Source organism: Trichomycterus rosablanca, chromosome 10 (genome assembly GCF_030014385.1).
Source record: "Trichomycterus rosablanca isolate fTriRos1 chromosome 10, fTriRos1.hap1, whole genome shotgun sequence".
NCBI classification, from domain to species: domain Eukaryota; kingdom Metazoa; phylum Chordata; class Actinopteri; order Siluriformes; family Trichomycteridae; genus Trichomycterus; species Trichomycterus rosablanca.
In genome coordinates, this window is record NC_085997.1 from 22,137,867 (window position 1) to 22,161,499 (window position 23,633).

Here is a 23,633-nt window from a genome sequence, read left to right on the forward strand (position 1 = left end):
GACAGTGCAAACTGAAACAACCAACAGAGCAACAGTGACTAACGTGCAGTTTTTGGCTTGTTTAGTGGAACTCGTTTGTATTTGTTTAGCTTTGTTGCTAAGGTATTCTCAACATTTGTTTTTGTGTCATTCTGAGTATGGGATGGATGACTGGTGTGTAAAATACAGAGAATATTTAAGAGGGCAGTAATGTTTAGTTACTATTAGCAAATGTTGGAGCTTCGAACAGCAAAATGCACAATTTTTCCTCAAACAAATTTGAGAATTTGGACCAGTTACATCTCTGTGTATGTAGAATGCAGGAAGAGAACCGTCTCAGTCTTCCACGAATCACTGTGGAAGGATAATAATCAAGTATTATAATTATTCAGAGAAAAAGCAGCCTTTGTCAAATATAGCTGGTTGTACCACTTTTTCTTGATTTGTTCTTGCAAAATATTTAAACTTTTAAACTATTATTATTATTATTATTCATCTTCCAGTATAAAACTAGCCAAATTCTACACCAATCACCACTTGGTTAATATTTAAGTCCCTTTTGTGCCAACAAAACAGCTCTGACTCAACAACGCATGGATTCCACAAGACCCCTAAAGGTGTCATGTGGTATCTGGCACCAAGAGCTTATCATCAGATCTTTTAAGTTCTGTAAGCTGCCAGGTGAGGCCTCTGTGGATTGGACTTGTTTGTCCAGCACATCCCACAGTCTAGATTAAGATCTGGGGAATTTGGAGACCAAGGTCAAAACCTTGAACTCTATCACTCTTTGAAAGAGTTCACTCATGAATGTTGTCATGGTGGGGCTGTACTATATTTAGGTGTTTGCATTGTTGTACTAGGTGCAACAATGTTTACGTACGTGGGACTTGTCTACGTAATAGCCACATGAAAATGCCAGGTTGCTCAGAGCATCAGACTGCCCCTACCAGTTCGACTTACCATAAAATATCCTGCTGGTAAAATCACTCTCCAGGTAAGTAATGCACATGCGTCTGGGCCTCCACAAGAAAAGAAAATGTGATGCCAGATCAGACCACCTTCTTGCACTGCTTCATTATCCAGTGCTGATGCTCATGTTCCCATTGTAGGTGCTTTTGATAGTGGACAGTGGTCAGCATGGGCACTCTATGGTTTGTGATTACTTTCTATCATAAGCAGCATTAACTTTTCCAGCTATTTGTGCTATAGTAGCTCTTCTGAGGGATTTTACCAGATGGGCTAGCCTTTACTCCCCACACACATATACTGTATGATCCTTGGGCATGCATGACCTGGTTGCCTGTTCATTGTTTGTTTTTCTCAGGACACTGACCAAGTCGTTATAATTTTGCCATTGTCAAAAATGCTCAGATCTTGGCAGTTCCTCATTTTACTGCTTCGAACACATCTGATGGCTGTATAATAGATACTAGATTTTAAAATACTGGATAAATTATGAACATAATATGTGTTATTACATATTTTTTTTATTCTAAGAAAGGTTTTAATTTGTCATTTATATTAAATGCTGTTAAAATTAGTAGCTGTTACACCACTACAAATAACACCACTGACAGCCTGACATTAAACAGGCTGAAAGAAAAACAGTAATGTGAATGAGTCATTAACTTGCATCAACCTCATTTTCTCTACATGCTACAACGAGTAACTCTCTGTTCTGGATGAAATTAGGCCTGCATTGTGGCTTGGTGGGTAGAACTGTCACATGGGTTTGATTCCCAAGTGGAGCAATCATGTTGATTTTCTCCAAGAGCCCCGGTTTCCTCCCACAGTCCAAGGACATGCAGTCAGGTTAAATAGAGCTACTAAAATTACCCTAGCTGTGTGTGTGTGTGTGTGTGTGTGTGTGTGTGTGTGCCCTCTGATGGAATGGTGACCTGTCCAGGGTGTTTTCCACCTTTCACTCAGGGAATTGTACCCACCATGACCCTGAATAGAATAATGCAGTGGTAAAACAGACAATGGATAATAAATAAATTAAATTAAATTAATGCATACATACACACATACATGCATTCATGTAAACATGTGCCCTAAATTCTGTAATATTTTATTATGTATGGTAAAGTACAGTATAATGAATACAGGACAACCAGTATTTAAAATAAAAACATAACCAGATATACTTGTATTATTTAATAAAATATATAAACATTAAGTTTGTGTGAAAGTTTGACCAAAGCCTTAAAACTATATTCAGAGGGTTGCTCTGGTGGCGCAGCGGTAAAAACACAACGATTGGCCTGTTGTTCAGATATGGGTGGGATTAAGCCGGATAGGGACTCAATCATAACTAATGCACTTACGACCTCTGCTGGCTGATTGATGGCGCCTGCACAGAGATGAGAAAAGAGTGCTCTCAGGGTGTGTCTTTCCGTACATAGTGCTGAGCTGCACTGCACTCGTCAAAGTGTAGGTGATAAGATGCATACGGCATGCTGCCCACGTGTCGGAGGGGTGTGGGTTAGCTTCATTCTCCTGTCAGAGCAGGGATCGGCATTGGTGGAGAGGAAGCATGATGCAATCGGGCAATTGGACGCACTAAAAAGGGAGAAAAAGGGGAGAAAATGCAGATAGATACTGTAGGTAGGTAGGTAGGTAGGTAGGTAGGTAGGTAGGTAGGTAGGTAGGTAGGTAGGTAGGTAGGTAGGTAGGTAGGTAGGTAGGTAGGTAGGTAGGTAGGTAGGTAGGTAGGTAGGTAGGTAGGTAGGTAGGTAGGTAGGTAGGTAGGTAGGTAGGTAGGTAGGTAGGTAGGTAGGTAGGTAGGTAGGTAGGTAGGTAGGTAGGTAGGTAGGTAGGTAGGTAGGTAGGTAGGTAGGTAGGTAGGTAGGTAGGTAGGTAGGTAGGTAGGTAGGTAGGTAGGTAGGTAGGTAGGTAGGTAGGTAGGTAGGTAGGTAGGTAGGTAGGTAGGTAGGTAGGTAGGTAGGTAGGTAGGTTATTGATCCTTTCACTAACTATAAAAACAAGCAATAAAAATAAAAATGTACAGTATGATTCTATATACTGTACATGTAAACACTTTTATGGTGCATGCATAGCATACAAAATGTATGTATTTATTAGGTATGTAAACATTGGTCTTATGGTGCATGCATAGCATACAAAAAGTAGGTATTTATTGTACATTATTATGAATTATTTTAAATTATTATGAGTTGTTGAACAGTCTGATTGCAGATGTAAGGAAAGATTTCCTGTAGCGTTCAGTCCTGCATTTGGAAGGAATCAGTCTGTGACTGTCGAAACACCTCCAGGGCGTGAAGTGGGTATATATACAGTATATATACATACATACATACATACACACACACACACACATATATATATATATACAGTGTATCACGAAAGTGAGTACACCCCTCACATTTTTGCAAATATTTTATTATATCTTTTCATGGGACAACACTATAGACATGAAACTTGGATATAACTTAGAGTAGTCAGTGTACAGCTTGTATAGCAGTGTAGATTTACTGTCTTCTGAAAATAACTCAACACACAGCCATTAATGTCTAAATGGCTGGCAACATAAGTGAGTACACCCCACAGTGAACATGTCCAAATTGTGCCCAAAGTGTCAATATTTTGTGTGACCACCATTATTATCCAGCACTGCCTTAACCCTCCTGGGCATGGAATTCACCAGAGCTGCACAGGTTGCTACTGGAATCCTCTTCCACTCCTCCATGATGACATCACGGAGCTGGTGGATGTTAGACACCTTGAACTCCTCCACCTTCCACTTGAGGATGCGCCACAGGTGCTCAATTGGGTTTAGTCCATCACCTTTACCTTCAGCTTCCTCAGCAAGGCAGTTGTCATCTTGGAGGTTGTGTTTGGGGTCGTTATCCTGTTGGAAAACTGCCATGAGGCCCAGTTTTCGAAGGGAGGGGATCATGCTCTATTTCAGAATGTCACAGTACGTGTTGGAATTCATGTTTCCCTCAATGAACTGCAGCTCCCCAGTGCCAGCAACACTCATGCAGCCCAAGACCATGATGCTACCACCACCATGCTTGACTGTAGGCAAGATACAGTTGTCTTGGTACTTCTCACCAGGGCGCCGCCACACATGCTGGACACCATCTGAGCCAAACAAGTTTATCTTGGTCTCGTCAGACCACAGGGCATTCCAGTAATCCATGTTCTTGGACTGCTTGTCTTCAGCAAACTGTTTGCGGGCTTTCTTGTGCGTCAGCTTCCTTCTGGGATGACGACCATGCAGACCGAGTTGATGCAGTGTGCGGCGTATGGTCTGAGCACTGACAGGCTGACCTCCCACGTCTTCAACCTCTGCAGCAATGCTGGCAGCACTCATATGTCTATTTTTTAAAGCCAACCTCTGGATATGACGCCGAACACGTGGACTCAACTTCTTTGGTCGACCCTGGTGAAGCCTGTTCCGAGTGGAACCTGTCCTGGAAAACCGCTGTATGACCTTGGCCACCATGCTGTAGCTCAGTTTCAGGGTGTTAGCAATCTTCTTATAGCCCAGGCCATCTTTGTGGAGAGCAACAATTCTATTTCTCACATCCTCAGAGAGTTCTTTGCCATGAGGTGCCATGTTGAATATCCAGTGGCCAGTATGAGAGAATTGTACCCAAAACACCAAATTTAACAGCCCTGCTCCCCATTTACACCTGGGACCTTGACACATGACACTAGGGAGGGACAACGACACATTTGGGCACAATTTGGACATGTTCACTGTGGGGTGTACTCACTTATGTTGCCAGCTATTTAGACATTAATGGCTGTGTGTTGAGTTATTTTCAGAAGACAGTAAATCTACACTGCTATACAAGCTGTACACTGACTACTCTAAGTTATATCCAAGTTTCATGTCTATAGTGTTGTCCCATGAAAAGATATAATGAAATATTTGCAAAAATGTGAGGGGTGTACTCACTTTTGTGATACACTGTATATAGGTAGGTAGGTAGGTATATATATATATACAGTGTATCACAAAAGTGAGTACACCCCTCACATTTCTGCAAATATTTTATTATATCTTTTCATGGGACAACACTATAGAAATAAAACTTGGATATAACTTAGAGTAGTCAGTGTACAACTTGTATAGCAGTGTAGATTTACTGTCTTCTGAAAATAACTCAACACACAGCCATTAATGTCTAAATAGCTGGCAACATAAGTGAGTACACCCCACAGTGAACATGTCCAAATTGTGCCCAAAGTGTCAATATTTTGTGTGACCACCATTATTATCCAGCACTGCCTTAACCCTCCTGGGCATGGAATTCACCAGAGCTGCACAGGTTGCTACTAGAATCCTCTTCCACTCCTCCATGATGACATCACGGAGCTGGTGGATGTTAGACACCTTGAACTCCTCCACCTTCCACTTGAGGATGCGCCACAGGTGCTCAATTGGGTTTAGTCCATCACCTTTACCTTCAGCTTCCTCAGCAAGGCAGTTGTCATCTTGGAGGTTGTGTTTGGGGTCGTTATCCTGTTGGAAAACTGCCATGAGGCCCAGTTTTCGAAGGGAGGGGATCATGCTCTGTTTCAGAATGTCACAGTACATGTTAAAATTCATGTTTCCCTCAATGAACTGCAGCTCCCCAGTGCCAGCAACACTCATGCAGCCCAAGACCATGATGCTACCACCACCATGCTTGACTGTAGGCAAGATACAGTTGTCTTGGTACTTCTCACCAGGGCGCCGCCACACATGCTGGACACCATCTGAGCCAAACAAGTTTATCTTGGTCTCGTCAGACCACAGGGCATTCCAGTAATCCATGTTCTTGGACTGCTTGTCTTCAGCAAACTGTTTGCGGGCTTTCTTGTGCGTCAGCTTCCTTCTGGGATGACGACCATGCAGACCGAGTTGATGCAGTGTGCGGCGTATGGTCTGAGCACTGACAGGCTGACCTCCCACATCTTCAACCTCTGCAGCAATGCTGGCAGCACTCATGTGTCTATTTTTTAAAGCCAACCTCTGGATATGACGCCGAACACGTGGACTCAACTTCTTTGGTCGACCCTGGTGAAGCCTGTTCCGAGTGGAACCTGTCCTGGAAAACCGCTGTATGACCTTGGCCACCATGCTGTAGCTCAGTTTCAGGGTGTTAGCAATCTTCTTATAGCCCAGGCCATCTTTGTGGAGAGCAACAATTCTATTTCTCACATCCTCAGAGAGTTCTTTGCCATGAGGTGCCATGTTGAATATCCAGTGGCCAGTATGAGAGAATTGTACCCAAAACACCAAATTTAACAGCCCTGCTCCCCATTTACACCTGGGACCTTGACACATGACACCAGGGAGGGACAACGACACATTTGGGCACAATTTGGACATGTTCACTGTGGGGTGTACTCACTTATGTTGCCAGCCATTTAGACATTAATGGCTGTGTGTTGAGTTATTTTCAGAAGACAGTAAATCTACACTGCTATACAAGTTGTACACTGACTACTCTAAGTTATATCCAAGTTTCATGTCTATAGTGTTGTCCCATGAAAAGATATAATGAAATATTTGCAGAAATGTGAGGGGTGTACTCACTTTTGTGATACACTGTACATACAGTGTATCACAAAAGTGAGTACACCCCTCACATTTCTGCAGATATTTAAGTATATCTTTTCATGGGACAACACTGACAAAATGACACTTTGACACAATGAAAAGTAGTCTGTGTGCAGCTTATATAACAGTGTAAATTTATTCTTCCCTCAAAATAACTCAATATACAGCCATTAATGTCTAAACCACCGGCAACAAAAGTGAGTACACCCCTAAGAGACTACACCCCTAAATGTCCAAATTGAGCACTGCTTGTCATTTTCCCTCCAAAATGTCATGTGATTTGTTAGTGTTACTAGGTCTCAGGTGTGCATAGGGAGCAGGTGTGTTCAATTTAGTAGTACAGCTCTCACACTCTCTCATACTGGTCACTGAAAGGTCCAACATGGCACCTCATGGCAAAGAACTCTCTGAGGATCTTAAAAGACGAATTGTTGTGCTACATGAAGATGGCCAAGGCTACAAGAAGATTGCCAACACCCTGAAACTGAGCTGCAGCACAGTGGCCAAGATCATCCAGCGTTTTCAAAGAGCAGGGTCCACTCAGAACAGACCTCGCGTTGGTCGTCCAAAGAAGCTGAGTGCACGTGCTCAGCGTCACATCCAACTGCTGTCTTTGAAAGATAGGCGCAGGAGTGCTGTCAGCATTGCTGCAGAGATTGAAAAGGTGGGGGGTCAGCCTGTCAGTGCTCAGACCATACGCCGCACACTACATCAAATTGGTCTGCATGGCCGTCACCCCAGAAGGAAGCCTCTTCTGAAGTCTCTACACAAGAAAGCCTGCAAACAGTTTGCTGAAGACATGTCAACAAAGGACATGGATTACTGGAACCATGTCCTATGGTCTGATGAGACCAAGATTAATTTGTTTGGTTCAGATGGTCTCAAGCATGTGTGGCGGCAATCAGGTGAGGAGTACAAAGATAAGTGTGTCATGCCTACAGTCAAGCATGGTGGTGGGAATGCCATGGTCTGGGGCTGCATGAGTGCAGCAGGTGTTGGGGAGTTACATTTCATTGAGGGACACATGAACTCCAATATGTACTGTGAAATACTGAAGCAGAGCATGATCCCCTCCCTCCGGAAACTGGGTCGCAGGGCAGTGTTCCAGCATGATAATGACCCCAAACACACCTCTAAGACGACCACTGCTTTATTGAAGAGGCTGAGGGTAAAGGTGATGGACTGGCCAAGCATGTCTCCAGACCTAAACCCAATAGAACATCTTTGGGGCATCCTCAAGCGGAAGGTGGAGGAGCGCAAAGTCTCGAATATCCGCCAGCTCCGTGATGTCGTCATGGAGGAGTGGAAAAGCATTCCAGTGGCAACCTGTGAAGCTCTGGTAAACTCCATGCCCAGGAGAGTTAAGGCAGTTCTGGGAAATAATGGTGGCCACACAAAATATTGACACTTCAGGAACTTTCACTAAGGGGTGTACTCACTTTTGTTGCCGGTGGTTTAGACATTAATGGCTGTATATTGAGTTATTTTGAGGGAAGAATAAATTTACACTGTTATATAAGCTGCACACAGACTACTTTTCATTGTGTCAAAGTGTCATTTTGTCAGTGTTGTCCCATGAAAAGATATACTTAAATATCTGCAGAAATGTGAGGGGTGTACTCACTTTTGTGATACACTGTATATATATATATATATATATATATATATATATATATATAAACTACAGTATATTCAGAGAATGACCTTATTACAAAATGATGATTGTATTACTGTATATGATGATGTGCTGCACTGCTTTCAGATGAACGAGTGATGGCAGTATTATGCAGCCCACTATTCCAGTTCTTCACGTGAGGTTTAGAGATGTACTATTTTACTATTTTAGCACATTTATAGAGACTGATAAACTCTAAACTTCACTATAAATATACAGAAGTTGTGGAGGGCTCAGGGGACTTTTAATTTATAGCTCATTCTGAACAGTAATGTATTTGAGTTGTAGTGTCACTTAGAAAACTAGTAAGAATTTAAACTAACAATTGACATGATTAAAACTGACGCAAATGAAGGAATTAAATAAGTATTTTAAAGTAAAAAGAGTTGTTTAAAATATTGATTGACTTTTACAAAGCATCAATTATATAGTTTACATCATTTTAATTGTTTATCCACTATGATAGAAACATGCTTGTATTTACACCTTTGGTTAGCATTTCTAAAACAAAATCTTCTCTTTAAAAGGCAGCTTTGTTGTTGCTTTCTTAACATCCTTGTGTAGAGAAGTTAGAACAATCAGAAATATATAATGCAAATAATAATGCAGAAACAGAGCAGTTCATATGGGACGAGGAACACAGGCGCGCATGAGAGACGCGGGAGCGCGCAGTCTCTGAGCATACCGGAGTAGGAAGCAGGGAGCGCGCGGGAAGATGGGAGCGCGCATTGCTGAGGCAGTAACGGACTAGCGTGTGGTTCAGAGATTCTCGCTTGGTGTGGTTTACTGCAAAGTGCTTTTTCACTTCAAAACGGACATTTAAAAGTTTCCTTTCAAATTTCCAGGACACACGGGCCTCGTAACACCGATTCAGAGGACGCAAGGTCAGTAGAAAGACGTTGTAGGTGCATAGGTATTAGCCGAACAGAGCATTGTTTGATATATGAAGAGTTACATTGTTGTTAGTGATGGTTGGCGGTTTGCTCCGCTGCGGCTAACCACTTCAGGAGCTGCGGTCAAATGCAGCCTGCTAAAGGTTTTACTGTATGCTAACTGCGTTAAAGTGTAGAGTTTAAATCTGAATTAAGACGGTATTTGCATGTTGGGTGTAAATTTCTGCATGCAGTGTAATAATAAGTTTATTTTTATCCTGGGCACTTAACATGCCGAATGTTTTGAACGCCTTTTAAACGCTTGTTTGTTGTGTTGATGTAGCAGAATCTATTTTTAAAGATACAAGGTGTAGAAGGAGACAAATACGATTTTAACTTGCACCTGAAGTTGTTCTTTGGTTTGTTCATCTAAGGAAATATTTGACGTGTTTATAATAATAATAATAATAATAATAATAATAATCTTGGACATCAGCAGTATGTTTATCTTGCTCTTCATAATACACAAGCATACTTATTATACACATACTTACATTCTTACAAAAGAAGTAGGTTTATAACAAAGCATGATAATGGAACAATCTACAGTAATTCAACTATAAAACTATAAAAATGGCTACAAAACATAAATGCATTTATTAATACAAAATATTAACATAGGATAGAATATTTATAGGATATAACGACACAATGTCAGTGTTTAGGGGTCATACATATATAAACGTTTACTGGCTGAGCCATGATCAATCCAGGGGATTAACACAAGTCCTGCTTTGGCTAAATAAAGTCATGGAGATGGGCTATATTGCTTCAGGATATCAGTAAAATTTGCAAATCCGAAATCATTGATTTCCAAGATCTTTAAAATGACTAAATTGTAGTAAGACTGTGTACAGGGTAATATGATCAAACATTTCTGGGACCTGAAGCAGTTTAAAGTAGCTAAAGCGTTTTTATTAAAGAATCTGTTGTGCTATCCTTAATCCCTTTTAAATGAACATTTTAAGAACCATGTGGAAATGCAACTTTTTGTAGTATTACATTATAGTGCAATTGTCTTTGAGTTTCCATAACTAATTTTTTAAATATTGTTATGCTTGTTTATGTCTGTTATGTGGCACTTTATGTGGTACTAGTAGTTTTTTTCTTGTTTGTTTTTGTTAACTAAACGCTGAGCAGTGTTTCAGATTGCACATGATCTGCTCTGTATTTACTTTAGGTCTGAGACAATATGCAAGAAGTAGGAAAGCTAAATGTCGGGCCAAAACTGACCTCAATGACATAAAGCACTGGAGAAGAAGCAGGTGGACTGAGCAGGAAAAGAGCTGTTTTTATAGGATACACTTTAACTCTTAGTCACTGTGGTTTATTTATGATCATTTGGACCACATAGAGCTTTTGCCCTGGCTCTGTGTTTTAAAACTGTTTAATTGGACGAACGGCAGGAAGTCATGCATGCTGGAGCACATGCATATGAAATCTAAGCAGCTCCAAAATGCAATGAGTTGATTACAGGCTGCTCTATCAGCTCGAAAGGTCACTTAGGGCAGCAAATTAGCTCAGGAGATTTGACTTGACCTATTTTGGGAAATGCTGCAGAATCCTGCTCTTCTTGTAGGTTTTTCCTTCTTAATGAAATCAACTCATCAATCAGAGATGCCTCACCTCATTTAAAACCATCAGTAAATGTAAACACAGTTTGAAAATGCATGTATGTGTGAGAAGTGCTGTGGTCACTACAATTTAGGGATGCAGGGTTTGCCTTAAAAAAAACAAAAAAAACCCCCAAAGAACGATATATCACGGTAACCGTGCTGGCTCTCGAGCAGGATTTATGATCAATAAGGAGTGTGATGGGCGGTTGGGTAGATTACGCTACTGTTTCATATCCCCAGAGTTGCTATCGGCCAGTCAGGCTTTTACATACAGACATGATTGGCTGTGTCTGAGGTAGGTAATGGTTGAGGCCCTACAACGGATTGTGTTAATGCATTGGACCCAGTGATTCCAGGGAAACCAGACCCACCGCAACCCTGATCAGGATACAGTGGTGGCAAAACAAGAAAATTAAAGAAATAAAGGTGTGATTGTAGGATCATTTAATCTAGTTTGTGCTTTGTGTTCACATGCAGGATCATGTGTTAGTGAATATCAGAAACACAGCATGTCATCAAGTCTGAGACAGATCCAGCATCTCATTTCAATTTATTGCTACAGATACTCAGTAATGGATTGGTGCATGCCGGTGTATACTATTACTCTGCAGCATTCTTAAAAACGAACAGCTATGATGCCAAATATTAGGGTATCACACTGTTTAAATGTACATAGCTTAAAGGAGCTTAAAGGAGCACAAAACTTAGACCCCTGGCTCATGAACAATGAACAAAAAATTGTCAGTAATTTTAACATCCAGGAATTTAAAGGAGGCCTTTTTGTCTGCTGCAGGCTGTACAGTGGAGAATTCATAATGGTATGATTAGCCATCTGGTGAAAATCATTAGTTCCAAAAAATTTTCCTGCATAAACACACTCTGCTGCAAACATTCTTTCCTGCTAATGGTCTCATTTTTTTGGGATGATAGAAATCCCATACACCGTGCAAAAATTATATGAGGGTGGCTTATTGCATTGATTTAATTCAAGCACTTTCCATGACCTCCATAGTCTTCAGATTTAACCATCATTGAACTTTTATGAGAAGTTTCTGGAGTGTGGACTGTCCATTTATCGAGAAGTATATTGTTACCATTTGTTTTTTACCTCATGTCTTGCATTTAAGCGTTATGGGTTTTAAGTAATGCTATTCACTCTCCTAGTAAGTGACATTACAAAATGTTTACTGTTTTATGGCTAAATGTCTTGGATTGTTTTTAAAAAAAAGCTGGGATCAGTCTTCAAAGGGGCCAATACTGCAGTCCTGGTAAGATTCAGATTCTTCGGCTGAATGGGCAGCTAAAGAAGAAGTGGTGTTTTGTGCTCTTGTTAAAGAATACAGCCATTCTACTTTTAATTTTACATATTGGCTGGTTATGTTTAGTTTTAACTCTGTACCGGCTTCACCTGAGCTTGGTTTACTAAATTATAAAGGGAAATCTTTATGGTAGTCCTTGACTGTTTATATGTGAACATTGTAAGTAATTTAAGTTCAGTTTGTTTTGCTTCTAAATCCTCAGAAATCTAGGTCAGTATGTATTAAACCTATAATGATGTTTGACATCCATGTCAGGCAGAAGACCCAGAAAGAATCGTTTTGACAATAGAGTAGGACGGTGCTTAAGAGTGCAATCCTGTCAGATTTCACCCCGCAGGCTGTCTGAATGTTTGGTGCAGGCCAGATGGTCTATTGTTTTTATTGCAGTTTACTATCAACTAGTGATGCTTCACTTTACTGAGTTACGGTGTTGGCACTGGTGATGCTCTCATGCTGGTTTGCGGTTGGATTCAGTAAGAGAATGAAACATAATGCTGATAGACATTGGACACATTGTCTTAAGGGTCAAAAATGACCCAGTCTTATTAATTTGACTATTTCTAGGGTGACCCCAGATACTCACAAAATTTGTGATAAATGACAGGTTGCTTCTTTATACAAGGTCATGGGTTTGATTCCTAGGTGGAGCGGTCCGGTTTTTTTTCTATGTGGAGTTTGCATGTTCTTCCCGTGTCTGTGTAGGTTTCCTCCGGTGGTTCCGGTTTCCTCCCACAGTACAAAGAAATGCAGGTGAAGTGAATTGGAGATACAAAATTGTCCATGACTTTTGACATGTTTAACATTAAAACCTGAATGGTGAATCTTGTGTAGTTAGTAACGCCCTGTCTTGTCATGAATGTTACTAAAGTGTGTAAAAAATACTAATAAAATAAATAAATTATACAAAATAGGTTCTAAAATTTAATTAAGCTGCCTTATATTAGGGGTTTACTGAAAACAAACTGTTTTTTTTTTTGTTGACCTTTAGGACAAGGGGAGTATACACAATGTTACAACAACACAAGGGTTAATGCATATCAGTATTTTGTCCTGGCCATGTTGCATAATTAGCCAATAGAAGTCACCACAAGGGCATCAGTACATCTGTTAATGTACGGTAGTAATTGGACTATATTATTGCACTCTTATATATCAGGCTTCAGGTGGAGAACCTTTAACCTGAAGCATCTTAATGATGTTTGTACAAGTGCATGTAACGTCTGTGCTGGATTCTCCGAGCTTTAAGCAACAGAATGAATCTCAGCTCTCTCTAAGAGTCAAGGGTTTAAACACCACCAAATAACAGTCTGCAAAACACAAATAGAGGAAGGCAAACACACACTGCACTTTTGTATAGCCTGATTATGCAAATACTGTGGCTCTTTCCTTTTTGTTGGGTCAGGCATATTTGAATTCATTTTCTTAACAGCAATTAAACAGTAAGTCATTAGCAAAGGGTTGAAAGCACATTATTCTAACAAATGTGCCTGCATAATCTTTCATATATACACACATGCATGGATGTGCATCTTCTCTAGTTTTAGGAAATCCAGAAATGTTCTGCTCTCCACTTTGAAAACTGACTGATTGAGGAAATCAGTGTAAAACTGACCCTGTCATAATAAAGAGAGCAGGTTTCTGTAAGACTGCCAGTTATCTTAGCTGAGTGTTCACACAAACACACTGGGAGAGTCAGTAGTGGTTTCTGTGTGCTATTTTGACCTCACATTCTCAGCCAAACCAGAGTCCTTCCATCTGCTTCATGTTTATAGAGCCTCCACTCTGGCCCCTGTTCAAATTCTAAAATGAGAGACACATGGTAGAGACGAACTCCTTATTCTTTTTTAGATAGCATGTATTATATATTTGTATAAAGTTCTTTACATTATGGATTTTAAAGAAAAGTGATTGAATTGATAAGGCATAATGTTGGGACGTCATCATTCTGAGGGCATTCTGCATACATACTTGCTTAGTCATTTTTGTGTGTTTAGATGTTATATTAGTCATTCATTATATTTTCAGTTTTTGACAGCAAAGCTTTTCATAGTTGCTCTTCACTGACATAATCCTAACATCCTCGTACTAATAAAAGGTAGAGATAGTTAGAGGTGTGATAGCAGTTTACTTTAAGTTGTCTTGTGTGCATTTTTGCGTTTTCAGTACATGCAATTGTTTCTGATTCCTTTTTGCACTTTCTCTACCACACCCACACTATGTAGTACAATTAATATCTATTGCAGAGTATTAGTATTAGCTAGAGTACCAGCCAAAATGCTATTATAATCGGGTACGTTTTACATTTTACTGATTTATCTTTTAAATTTGATTTTTACTATTTATTTATTTATTTATTAGGATTTTATTGTCATGTTTTACACACTTTGGTTACATTCATGACAGGACAGGTAACTGCTGGTTACACACGATTCATCAGTTCAAGTCTTTTAATGTCAAACACAGTCAATTTCATATCTCCAATTCACCTCACTTGCATGTCTTTGGACTGTGGAAGGAAACTGGAGCTCCCAGAGTAAACACATGCAAACACGTGGAGAACATGCACCACCTGGGAATCATTGATGTGAGGCGACAGTGCTACCCCCTGAGCCACCGTGCGGCCCGGATTTTTTACCAACATGACCGGAAGCAAAAGTACTTGAAACGTTACCAGTACGCCTTTAAAGTTTTGCGTAAACAATCAGATCAGTATCACATTGTCTAATGTGCAGTGTTTTTATTAGGATCCGGAATTCAAAAAAAAGACCTGGACATGTCTGTTTAGTACAGAATATGTAGTTTGAGATATAGCCAACCAATTTTTACATGAGCTCAAACAACTTGATCTTTATTACATAATCCAAAACTGGTTTACTTGGTGTTGCTTTCAATCAGATTTCTTTGAAAAGCTAGTAGACTTCTGACAGAGAAGGGTTATACAAGAATCACATGTGACCATGAAACAATCCCATGTTGGCAAATGTAACAATTTGTATTGAACGAAGAGGATCCTCACAGGAAGCAGGGGTGCTCTAGGTCCTCACCTCTTCCCATCCGTTCTCTTAATGGCACTTAAAATTGCAGAAGTGCTGTGTTCCTTATTTACATTATTTTCTTACCACTTTGCTCTATATTAAGTGCTGAAATAATCTAGTTCCTCAGACAGGTGCTGGGTCTTAGCAGGACTGGTCATTGATTATGTCTGGGCAAGGAATCTTAGCAAAACCTTTTCTATCCCAGCCAAAATGGCACCAAGGTCAGTAGTGTAATAAATAAATGCAGAAAGGGGGGCTTTTTTTTCCCTGAATACAGAAGCTTTAGAGTTTTATACATTTGTATTATTGAGTATAAAATGCTTTAAATAGTAGTTGTTAGCAGGGAAGCAGAAAACACATTTTATTTAATAGGCCAGTCTGTAGTTAGATGTTCAGAATGTAAATTTAAAATTAAATGTTGGTAGCTATTTGTCGATTTTTAAGCCTAAATGCAGTCCATATATTAATGATGATTGGAGTGTTTCCCTTCAGTTTTCTACTACTGTGTTATCACCAGAGCATTCACTTACCATGTGCTGAAAGGGATAAATTGTATGTCTCCTTTTATAACCTAGATGACTTACATGTGGTCCCCATATTTAAATTTAGTTCCGAGTTGCGAGTGCACAAAACTGAGCTAACAATTACATGCATGTGCAGCAGTCAGTCTAGAAGTAGGATGCTATTTATGTCACTTGATAATCCGATCACACGTGAAGCAGGGGGTGTACAATCAGACCTGAGGGATGATTGGAAGAGGTTGTTGAGCAGGGTGTTTCCAACAAGGTGCATGTAGTTTCTAAAACAGCAAATTAGGGCTGAGTGATATTATTACAATATTATACAGTAATATAGAACTTTGTGTTTAGTACACACTGGGTGCTAAACTGTGTATAACTTGGGTTGTTTTGCTAAATATTTAATGTATGTATCTGCTTTTTAATTGGTGCTCGCACAATGGTGTCTGACATCGTGCTTAGTATGTGGTTTATGATGATTAGGGTCCTACTATATTAACGGGAAAATGTGCTTAATTTCACGGACCTCTTTTTTTTTTCAAAAATCACAGATTTCACAGATTTTGAAAGAAAAGCACCACATTTCACGTCAGCCATTAAATAACACTCATAAATTAAATGATAGAATAAACAGAAGGTGCAATACACAGCATAGACTACCTTAATGGTTGAATGTAAATCTATGTATTCAGTGATGGTGCGAGGCTCTGTCTTAAAGATGAAAATTTTGACACACCCTCCTCTGCGTCCAAACTCAGTTACCCGAGTAGTGTTTTTAGCTGCTTGAGACTTTAACGTCTTGGACATTTTCACTAAGCAATTGCAAACTGAATTGTCGTAGGATTGCTAGGACCGCCATGTAGTGAAAATTAACGGTAAACATGAGGCACTTGAATGCTACATGAATGAAAAATGTTAAATCACTGAACACAAACATTACATTTTAAATTTCACAGCAAATATAATACAGAGCCATAGTCATGGATTGAACATTGGGAGAGTGTGGAAGGTTGGGGGTGGGGGGGGTCCTTGCCCTTCTGAGACATTTTTGCCATATCAACAACCAAAGGGAACAGCAATGGATTCTAACATTATGCAAAGCTAGTGTTTAAAATATGTTAATTTTTAATTTTACATCAATATACTGTAGGGGACTTGAATCTGAATTTCCTTGACATAATATATTTTGTACCACTTACTATCTTATTTTACAGCAAATATTGTTTCATGCATAGAACTCCAGTGCATTTGCCTTTTTTTCCTCTTTATTTCTGAATGAAGCAGAGTATGAAAGAGGAAATGTGAGTGCCTGCGTGAATAGTGCTGGCGTTCAGGCTGCTGCTGCAGTCACTCAGCTGCAGCTTCCATATGCAAACATGTAGGTGTATATTTAACACAAGGGACCGCAGGGAGCTCCTCACATCTCTGAGGATAACGTTACATGCATCCATACTCTATAAAAGGATGGCATGCTAATCTTGTAAGCTGTATGTAGACTGTTTGTCCTGGTAACTGATATTATTTAAATGCAGTGCTAAATGTAGCTGTGAGCCTAAAAATATTTACCAGAATGCACAGATCTGAACTACATAGGGACTGATGACTGGGCTGCTGATGGATGTTAGGGATAGGGCTTTGTTAAGCACTGATTGTTAATTACTCTTGAGGAAATAATGGAATTTGGAAACTGACCATAAACAACCATTGTAAAAGAAAACAGGCAGTAAAGTTGCAGCATGTAACCTTAATCTCCAAGCTTAATCAGGTCAGGTGGAGGAGAACAGTCTCTTTACAGCTGATATTTAAGGTCTGCAATGCTACCCCGTTCGGTTGCGGGGTCGGCGCTCGGCAGATCATGATCCGAATTGATTTGGCACAATTTTTACGCCGGATGCCCTTCCTGACACAACCCTCCCTATTTTATCAGGGCTTGGGACCGGCACTACAATGCACTGGTTTGTGCATCTAGCGGCTAGGTATCTATAGGACAATTCAGTGTTTCCAATTAGCCTGGTGGCATGTTTTTGGACTGTGGGAGGAAACCGGAGCACCCGGAGGAAACCCACGCGGACACGGGGAGAACATGCAAACTCCGAACAGAAAGGATCCGGACTGCCCCACCTGGGAATCGAACCACCATCGAAGCCACCGTGCCATCCGGAATTACAACCCCTGGCAAAAATTATGGAATCACCACTCTTGGAAGATGTTCTGTCAATTGTTTAATTTTGTAGAAAAAAAATAAATCACAGACATGCCACAAAACTATCATTTTTCAAAATGTCAACCTTCTGGCATTAAGAAACAATAAAAAAAAGAAACAAATATAATAGTTGTGGTCAGTCACAATTGCTTTTTTTAGATCAAGTAGAGGAAAAAAATATGGAATCACTCAAATCTGAGGAAAAAATTATGGAATCACTCTGTAATTTGCAGTTTAAAAACAAAACATCTGCAGCAGATTAGATTTGCTAATTATTCTTCAATTTAAAAAGAGTGCTCACACCTCGGAGAGCTGTTGCACAAAGCAGATTGTCATGAATCATGGTTCCAACACAAGATATGTTAGTTGAAACAAATGAGAGGATTATAAAACTCCTTCAAGAAGATAAATCATTGTGGAATGTCGCAAAAGATGTTGGCTGTTCCCAGTAAGCTGTGTTTAAAATCTGGACCAAGTACAAACAAAATGGGAAGGTTGTAAAAGGGAAGCATACTGGTAGACCAAGTAAGACATCAAAGCATCAAGATAGAAAACTTAAAGCAATATGTCTTGAAAACAGAAAATGCACAACAAAACAAATGAGAAACAAGTGGCCGGAAAGTGGAGTCAATGTCTGTGACTGAACTGTAAGAAATCACCTAAAAGAAATGGGATTTACATACAGAAAAGCCAAACAAAAGCCATCATTAACACCTAAAAAGAAAAGAACAAGGTCAAAGTAGGCTAAAGAAAAGCAATCGTGGACTGTGGGTGACTGGATAAAAGTGATCTTCAGTGATGAATCGCGAATCTGCATTGGGCAAGGTGATGATGCTGGAACTTTTGTTTGGTGTCTGTCCAATGAAATTTATGAAGATAACTGCCTAAAGAAAACATGTTAATTTCCACAGTTGTTGATGATATGGGCCTGCATGTCGGGTAAAGGCACAGGGGAGATGGTCTTCAATAAATGCCAAAGTCCACATTGAAATTTTGGACGCTTTTCTTATTCCATCAGTTGAAAGGATGTTTGGTGATGATGACTTCATTTTTCAAGATGATAATGCATCTTGCCATAGGGCAAAGGACGTGAAAACTTTCCTTCAAGAAAACATATAATGTCAATGGCATGGCCTGCAAATAGTCCGGATCTCAATCCATTTGAAAATCTCTGGTGGAAATTGAAGAAAATGGTCAATGACAAGGTTCCAACCTGCAAAGCTGATCTGGCAACAGCAAGAGACAGTTGAAGGCAGATTGATGAAGAATACTGTTTGTCATTAGTTAACTCCATACCTCAGAGAGTTTAAACCATTATAAAAGCCAGAGGTGGTGCAACAAAGTAATAATGGTGCAGTGTTTTCTAATGATTCCATAATTTTTTCCTCAGATTTGAGTGATTCCATATTTTTTTCCTCTACTTGATCTAAAAAAAAGCAATTGTGACTGACCACAACTATTATATTTGTTTCTTTTTTTATTGTTTCTTAATGCCAGAGGGTTGACAGTTTGAGAAATGATAGTTTTGTGGCATGTCTGTGATTTATTTTTTTTCTACAAAATTAAGCAATTGAAAGAACATCTTCCAAGAGTGGTGATTCCATAATTTTTGCCAGGGGTTGTATTATTTTAACAATAGCATCTAATGTTGTTTTACATTTTATGCTAAAATAGTTTATGCAAAATAATTTGAAATAATACATGAAACAGAGAATTAGTACTAAAGTACTAATATGAAGAATGCACTGGAGGAAATATCAGTCATGCACATTAAGAACAGAAACAGGTGACCAGTCGTAGAAAGTCATAGGGACTAATTGGTTAAACTGTTTAAAAATATCTTGCACCCCTTCCAATTATCAAGGTCAGGTGTTTCAGCCACACCCATTGCTTACAGGTAAAACTGTGGCAGCAGTTTGAGGTAGACTTTATACTGTTTCAGCATGACTGTGATGCCTAAGCACAATGCAAGGTCTATGAAGACTTGGGTTAATGTGTTTGGGATGATGCAACCACTCCAGTTAATAATAATTATAATATTTTCAGTTCAGATTATATAGTGCCACATACCCAAGGACACTTGGGAAAGAGCATATAACATCATTATAACACACACAAAAAACAGCAAAACTAACACATTGAGAAAGAAGAATAATGTGCAGTAAAGAGGATCTTAGTTGATCTTAGTTGATCTTTGAAGGAGGAGATGGAGGAATAGTCACAAAGCGATTGTGGAAGGGAGAGTTCCAGAGTTTGGGGGCTGAGGAACTAAAGGACCTGCCGCCAACCGACCCAAGTCTAAAACAGGGAACCACTAGAAGGTCCTTGCCAGAGGATCTTATGGCACGACTGGGACGGTAAGGGTGAAGACTTTGCTGAGGTAAAAAGGGGCGAGGGCATTAAGGGCTTTAAAAGTGAGCAGAATTATGTTGTGTTTGATACGGGCGGCTATTGGAAGCCAGTGCAACTGGTGGAAGATAGGAGTGATGTGGGCAGACCATATAGTATATTTGAGGACTCTGGCTGCTGAGTTTTGAATAAGCTGAAGCCGGTTTACCAGCTTAGCAGGAAGACCGTTAAGAAGGGAATTGCAATAAACCAGGCGAGAAAAAAAATGAAAGCATTTACCAGCATTTTAGCATCGACATCGGGGTGCAACATTGCACAAATGGAAGTGGGAATTTTTAGTGATCGACTTAATGTGAGCCTCAAAAGGAAGTGATGAGTTGAAAATAACACCAAGGTATTTGAATGTATTGACAGAATAGACCATCCACATTAACAGACAGACTGGAAAACGTAGAGACCAGTGTCTTAGGCCCAACAAGCAAAACTTCAGTTTTATTAGGATTGAGTTGCAAGTTGATTGCAAGCCGGGCCTTCTCATTCACATTAGTGCATTTTCTCACAAATGCTCTTTTGACCACACACTCCAAAATCCTGTGGATTGCCTTCTTATAGAAGAGTGGAGGCTATATTATTGTCGCAAGCATAGGGCAACTTGAACAAATTAAATATCCATTAAGATGATGGTCATGTGTCCACTGTCCACAGATTTTTGATCACATATACCCCTTTTCCACCGACGCGGCACGGAGCCCGTTCCGGTTCCCGAACTTGATTTTGAACCGGTTCCGCGTGTTTCCACCGGAAAAAAGGAGGTTCCAGACAGTGAACTAGCGGGCCAATCTGGCACCACAGAATACTTGTTTTTTCAGCGCGAACCGTGACGTCCGTCAGTGGGCGTGTCATGTTGTACAGCATAGCGCGTTAGCAACAATGGCGTCAGCTGGAGTCTCATATGGAGCGTAATGCTGCATTTTTATCTTTTAAACTTCACCTGATTACATTTTGAGCCAGTTTGCCGCTGATATTTTCAAAGCGCTTTTAAAACGATGAACTGCGTGATATTACGTGATAAAAGAGACCCGGACAGAACGAAAAACGCTTAACATGAATAATAAAGCATGAAGCTTTTTCAACTCCCCAAGCTGCATAAACACACGTGAAGTAAATCCAGTTAAACACAGATACATGTTGTATTTTAGAGTGGGTTTGATGGTTATTTCACACAGATTAATGTTTGTGTTGTGGAACTTTAATGATGTTTCACCGCTCGAGTCGAGCGCTGAGCAAATCGGTTATCTGCGCCGAGAGTCGCGGTGAAACCGAAGTGCAAAACTCCTCTCACGCCAATAAACTAAAGAAAACAACAACTGAGACAAACACGTCACGTCTTCTTATCACCGATAGTTAGATCGCTGCTTTTTACATAAAAACAAATATCTGTAACAGCAGCACAAATGCTCGCACATAATCCACACACTCCGCCATGTTATTACTGCTCTTAACTCTTAGTAAGTAGCACCCACTGACGATGACGCTGCTTGGTTCTCAAAAACTGGTGGAAGCGCGCGTCGGTTCTCTACAGAACACCAAGGTTCAGAGAAACCTGAACAGAACCGGTTCAAGAACTACGTTTTTTTTTTTTTTTTGGTGGAAAAGGGGGTAATGGTGTCCTTTAGGACCAGATGTTAATATAGTTGAACCAGGCTGTATTTTCAAGTTTTTGAGTCGTGTGTGTATGTGCTTACTGGTCCTGTCAGTGTAAATTGATCACTGAGTTACTGATATGCTTGTTGCCATGGTGTCCTCGTGCATGATTGTGTTACCATGCTGATACGGTCAGTGCTCCAGGGTACAGCACCATCAGGACTTCCTGTCTGAGCATGTGTGTGGATATACAGTAAGTGTGCATGAAAAATTGCTCAGTCTAGAATAATTTCTATTCAACTGTGAGTTTGGCATACATTTAGAACAGCCAAATATGATGTGTGCAGGTGTTTTACATCCTGTTAAACGAGATCTGTTTTTTGTTTTTAGAGACGTGTGGATACATAACTAAAAGAGATGTGGATTCTTTCATTCGGTGTGTTCTGAATCTCAGCGCACACACCAAGTCATGTCTGAGAAGGAGGTTCACAGCGATTCAGGACCGGCACCTGGGCAGATCTACGTGGAGGTCGAGTATGATTACGAGTACAAAGCCAAAGACAGGCTCATCTCCATCCACCAGGGCGAGTGCTACATGCTGGTAAAGAAAACCAACTCGGACTGGTGGCAGGTGCGACGGGAGGACGGCACCAAAGCCTTTTACGTGCCAGCGCAGTACGTGCGCGAGGTACGACGGGCCGTCTTGCCTCCACCCAAACCTCGTGCCAAGCCCCCTAACGTCCTGCCCATCGTCCTTCCCAACGAGAACGTTCAGCAGCGAGCGCCACCGGACATGGTCAGCTTCGGACGGCCACCCCCTTCCTGCACGCCGTCTCCGTTACCGGAGCAACACACTCCACCTTTACTGCTGAGGGACACCAATCAAAACGCAGGCATGAAGGACGTGCTGGCGGAGCTTGCTCTGCTCAACAACAACAACCATCACAACCATCACCATGGAAACACAACGGCGCTCTCACGTACCAGGCCCGAGTCGCCATCCAAGGAGCCGCCAGGTTGCCGGAGAAAACCTTTAGGAGTGTTGTTGTTGGACGCAGATGGATCATTGCCGGGAAACAGCTCCGAGACCTTGCGTAACGACTCGGAATCGGGAGACGAGCTGAGCAGCAGCTCCACAGAGCACGTGCAGGTAAGAGAATCACGACTCGCCACTCGGCCAACTCCCAGCTGCATTGCTCCAGCCATTGCTGTCAGATTTGTTTTGGTTTTGCTCTTTATCTACCTTCTCTCCCTGCTTTCTCTGTTTGCCAGAGGCACAGGCATGTGATTTCTTCTCTCCTGTGTGTGAGGTGCTGTTTTTCTTGCTATGTGGCCGTAATAATTTATTTCCACTGTTTTAATGTTTTTTTCACACTGCGTGCAACAGTTGTGGTTTAATCATTAGCAACTTTGCTCAGGATTATTTCTTTTTGTCTTTATTATACCAGCAACCTACTGAGATGGAATTATTAATAGGAGGGCAGTCATGTGTTTTTGCTTTTTTGCAGTGTTTAGCTCTGTTTTACTATTGCAGCTTGTCCACATGTTTTCTGTTAGATATTATGTTATATGATGTAGACCCTACTATTAATTGTCATCTTTTAAGTCTCTTGTGAACAAATCCATTATTGACCTCTCTTATGATGAAAATTGTATTTTACATATAAGGCCCTACCTAATTCACGGCTCTGAAAATCACATCACCAACCCTGATGAGCCGTTTCCCATGTAATATTTCATTTTCTGTGAAGTTCAAACTTCTGCTTAATTCGCAATCCTACGG

The 23,633-nt window shown here is 40.5% G+C and overlaps 1 protein-coding gene across 3 annotated transcripts in view; it reads left to right on the forward strand.

Annotated features, from left to right (window-relative positions):
- Positions 1–8,939: 8,939 nt before the first annotated feature.
- Positions 8,940–23,633, forward strand: part of arhgap12b (Rho GTPase activating protein 12b) — a 107,314-nt gene continuing 92,620 nt past the window's right edge. For all 3 annotated transcript variants that reach the window (XM_063002946.1, XM_063002947.1, XM_063002948.1), the window contains exons 1-2: positions 8,940–9,118; positions 22,241–23,000. In XM_063002946.1, the coding sequence (XP_062859016.1) occupies positions 22,320–23,000 (681 nt within the window). In that variant the 5' untranslated portion in view covers positions 8,940–9,118; positions 22,241–22,319. The remainder of the gene's footprint in view (positions 9,119–22,240; positions 23,001–23,633) is intronic.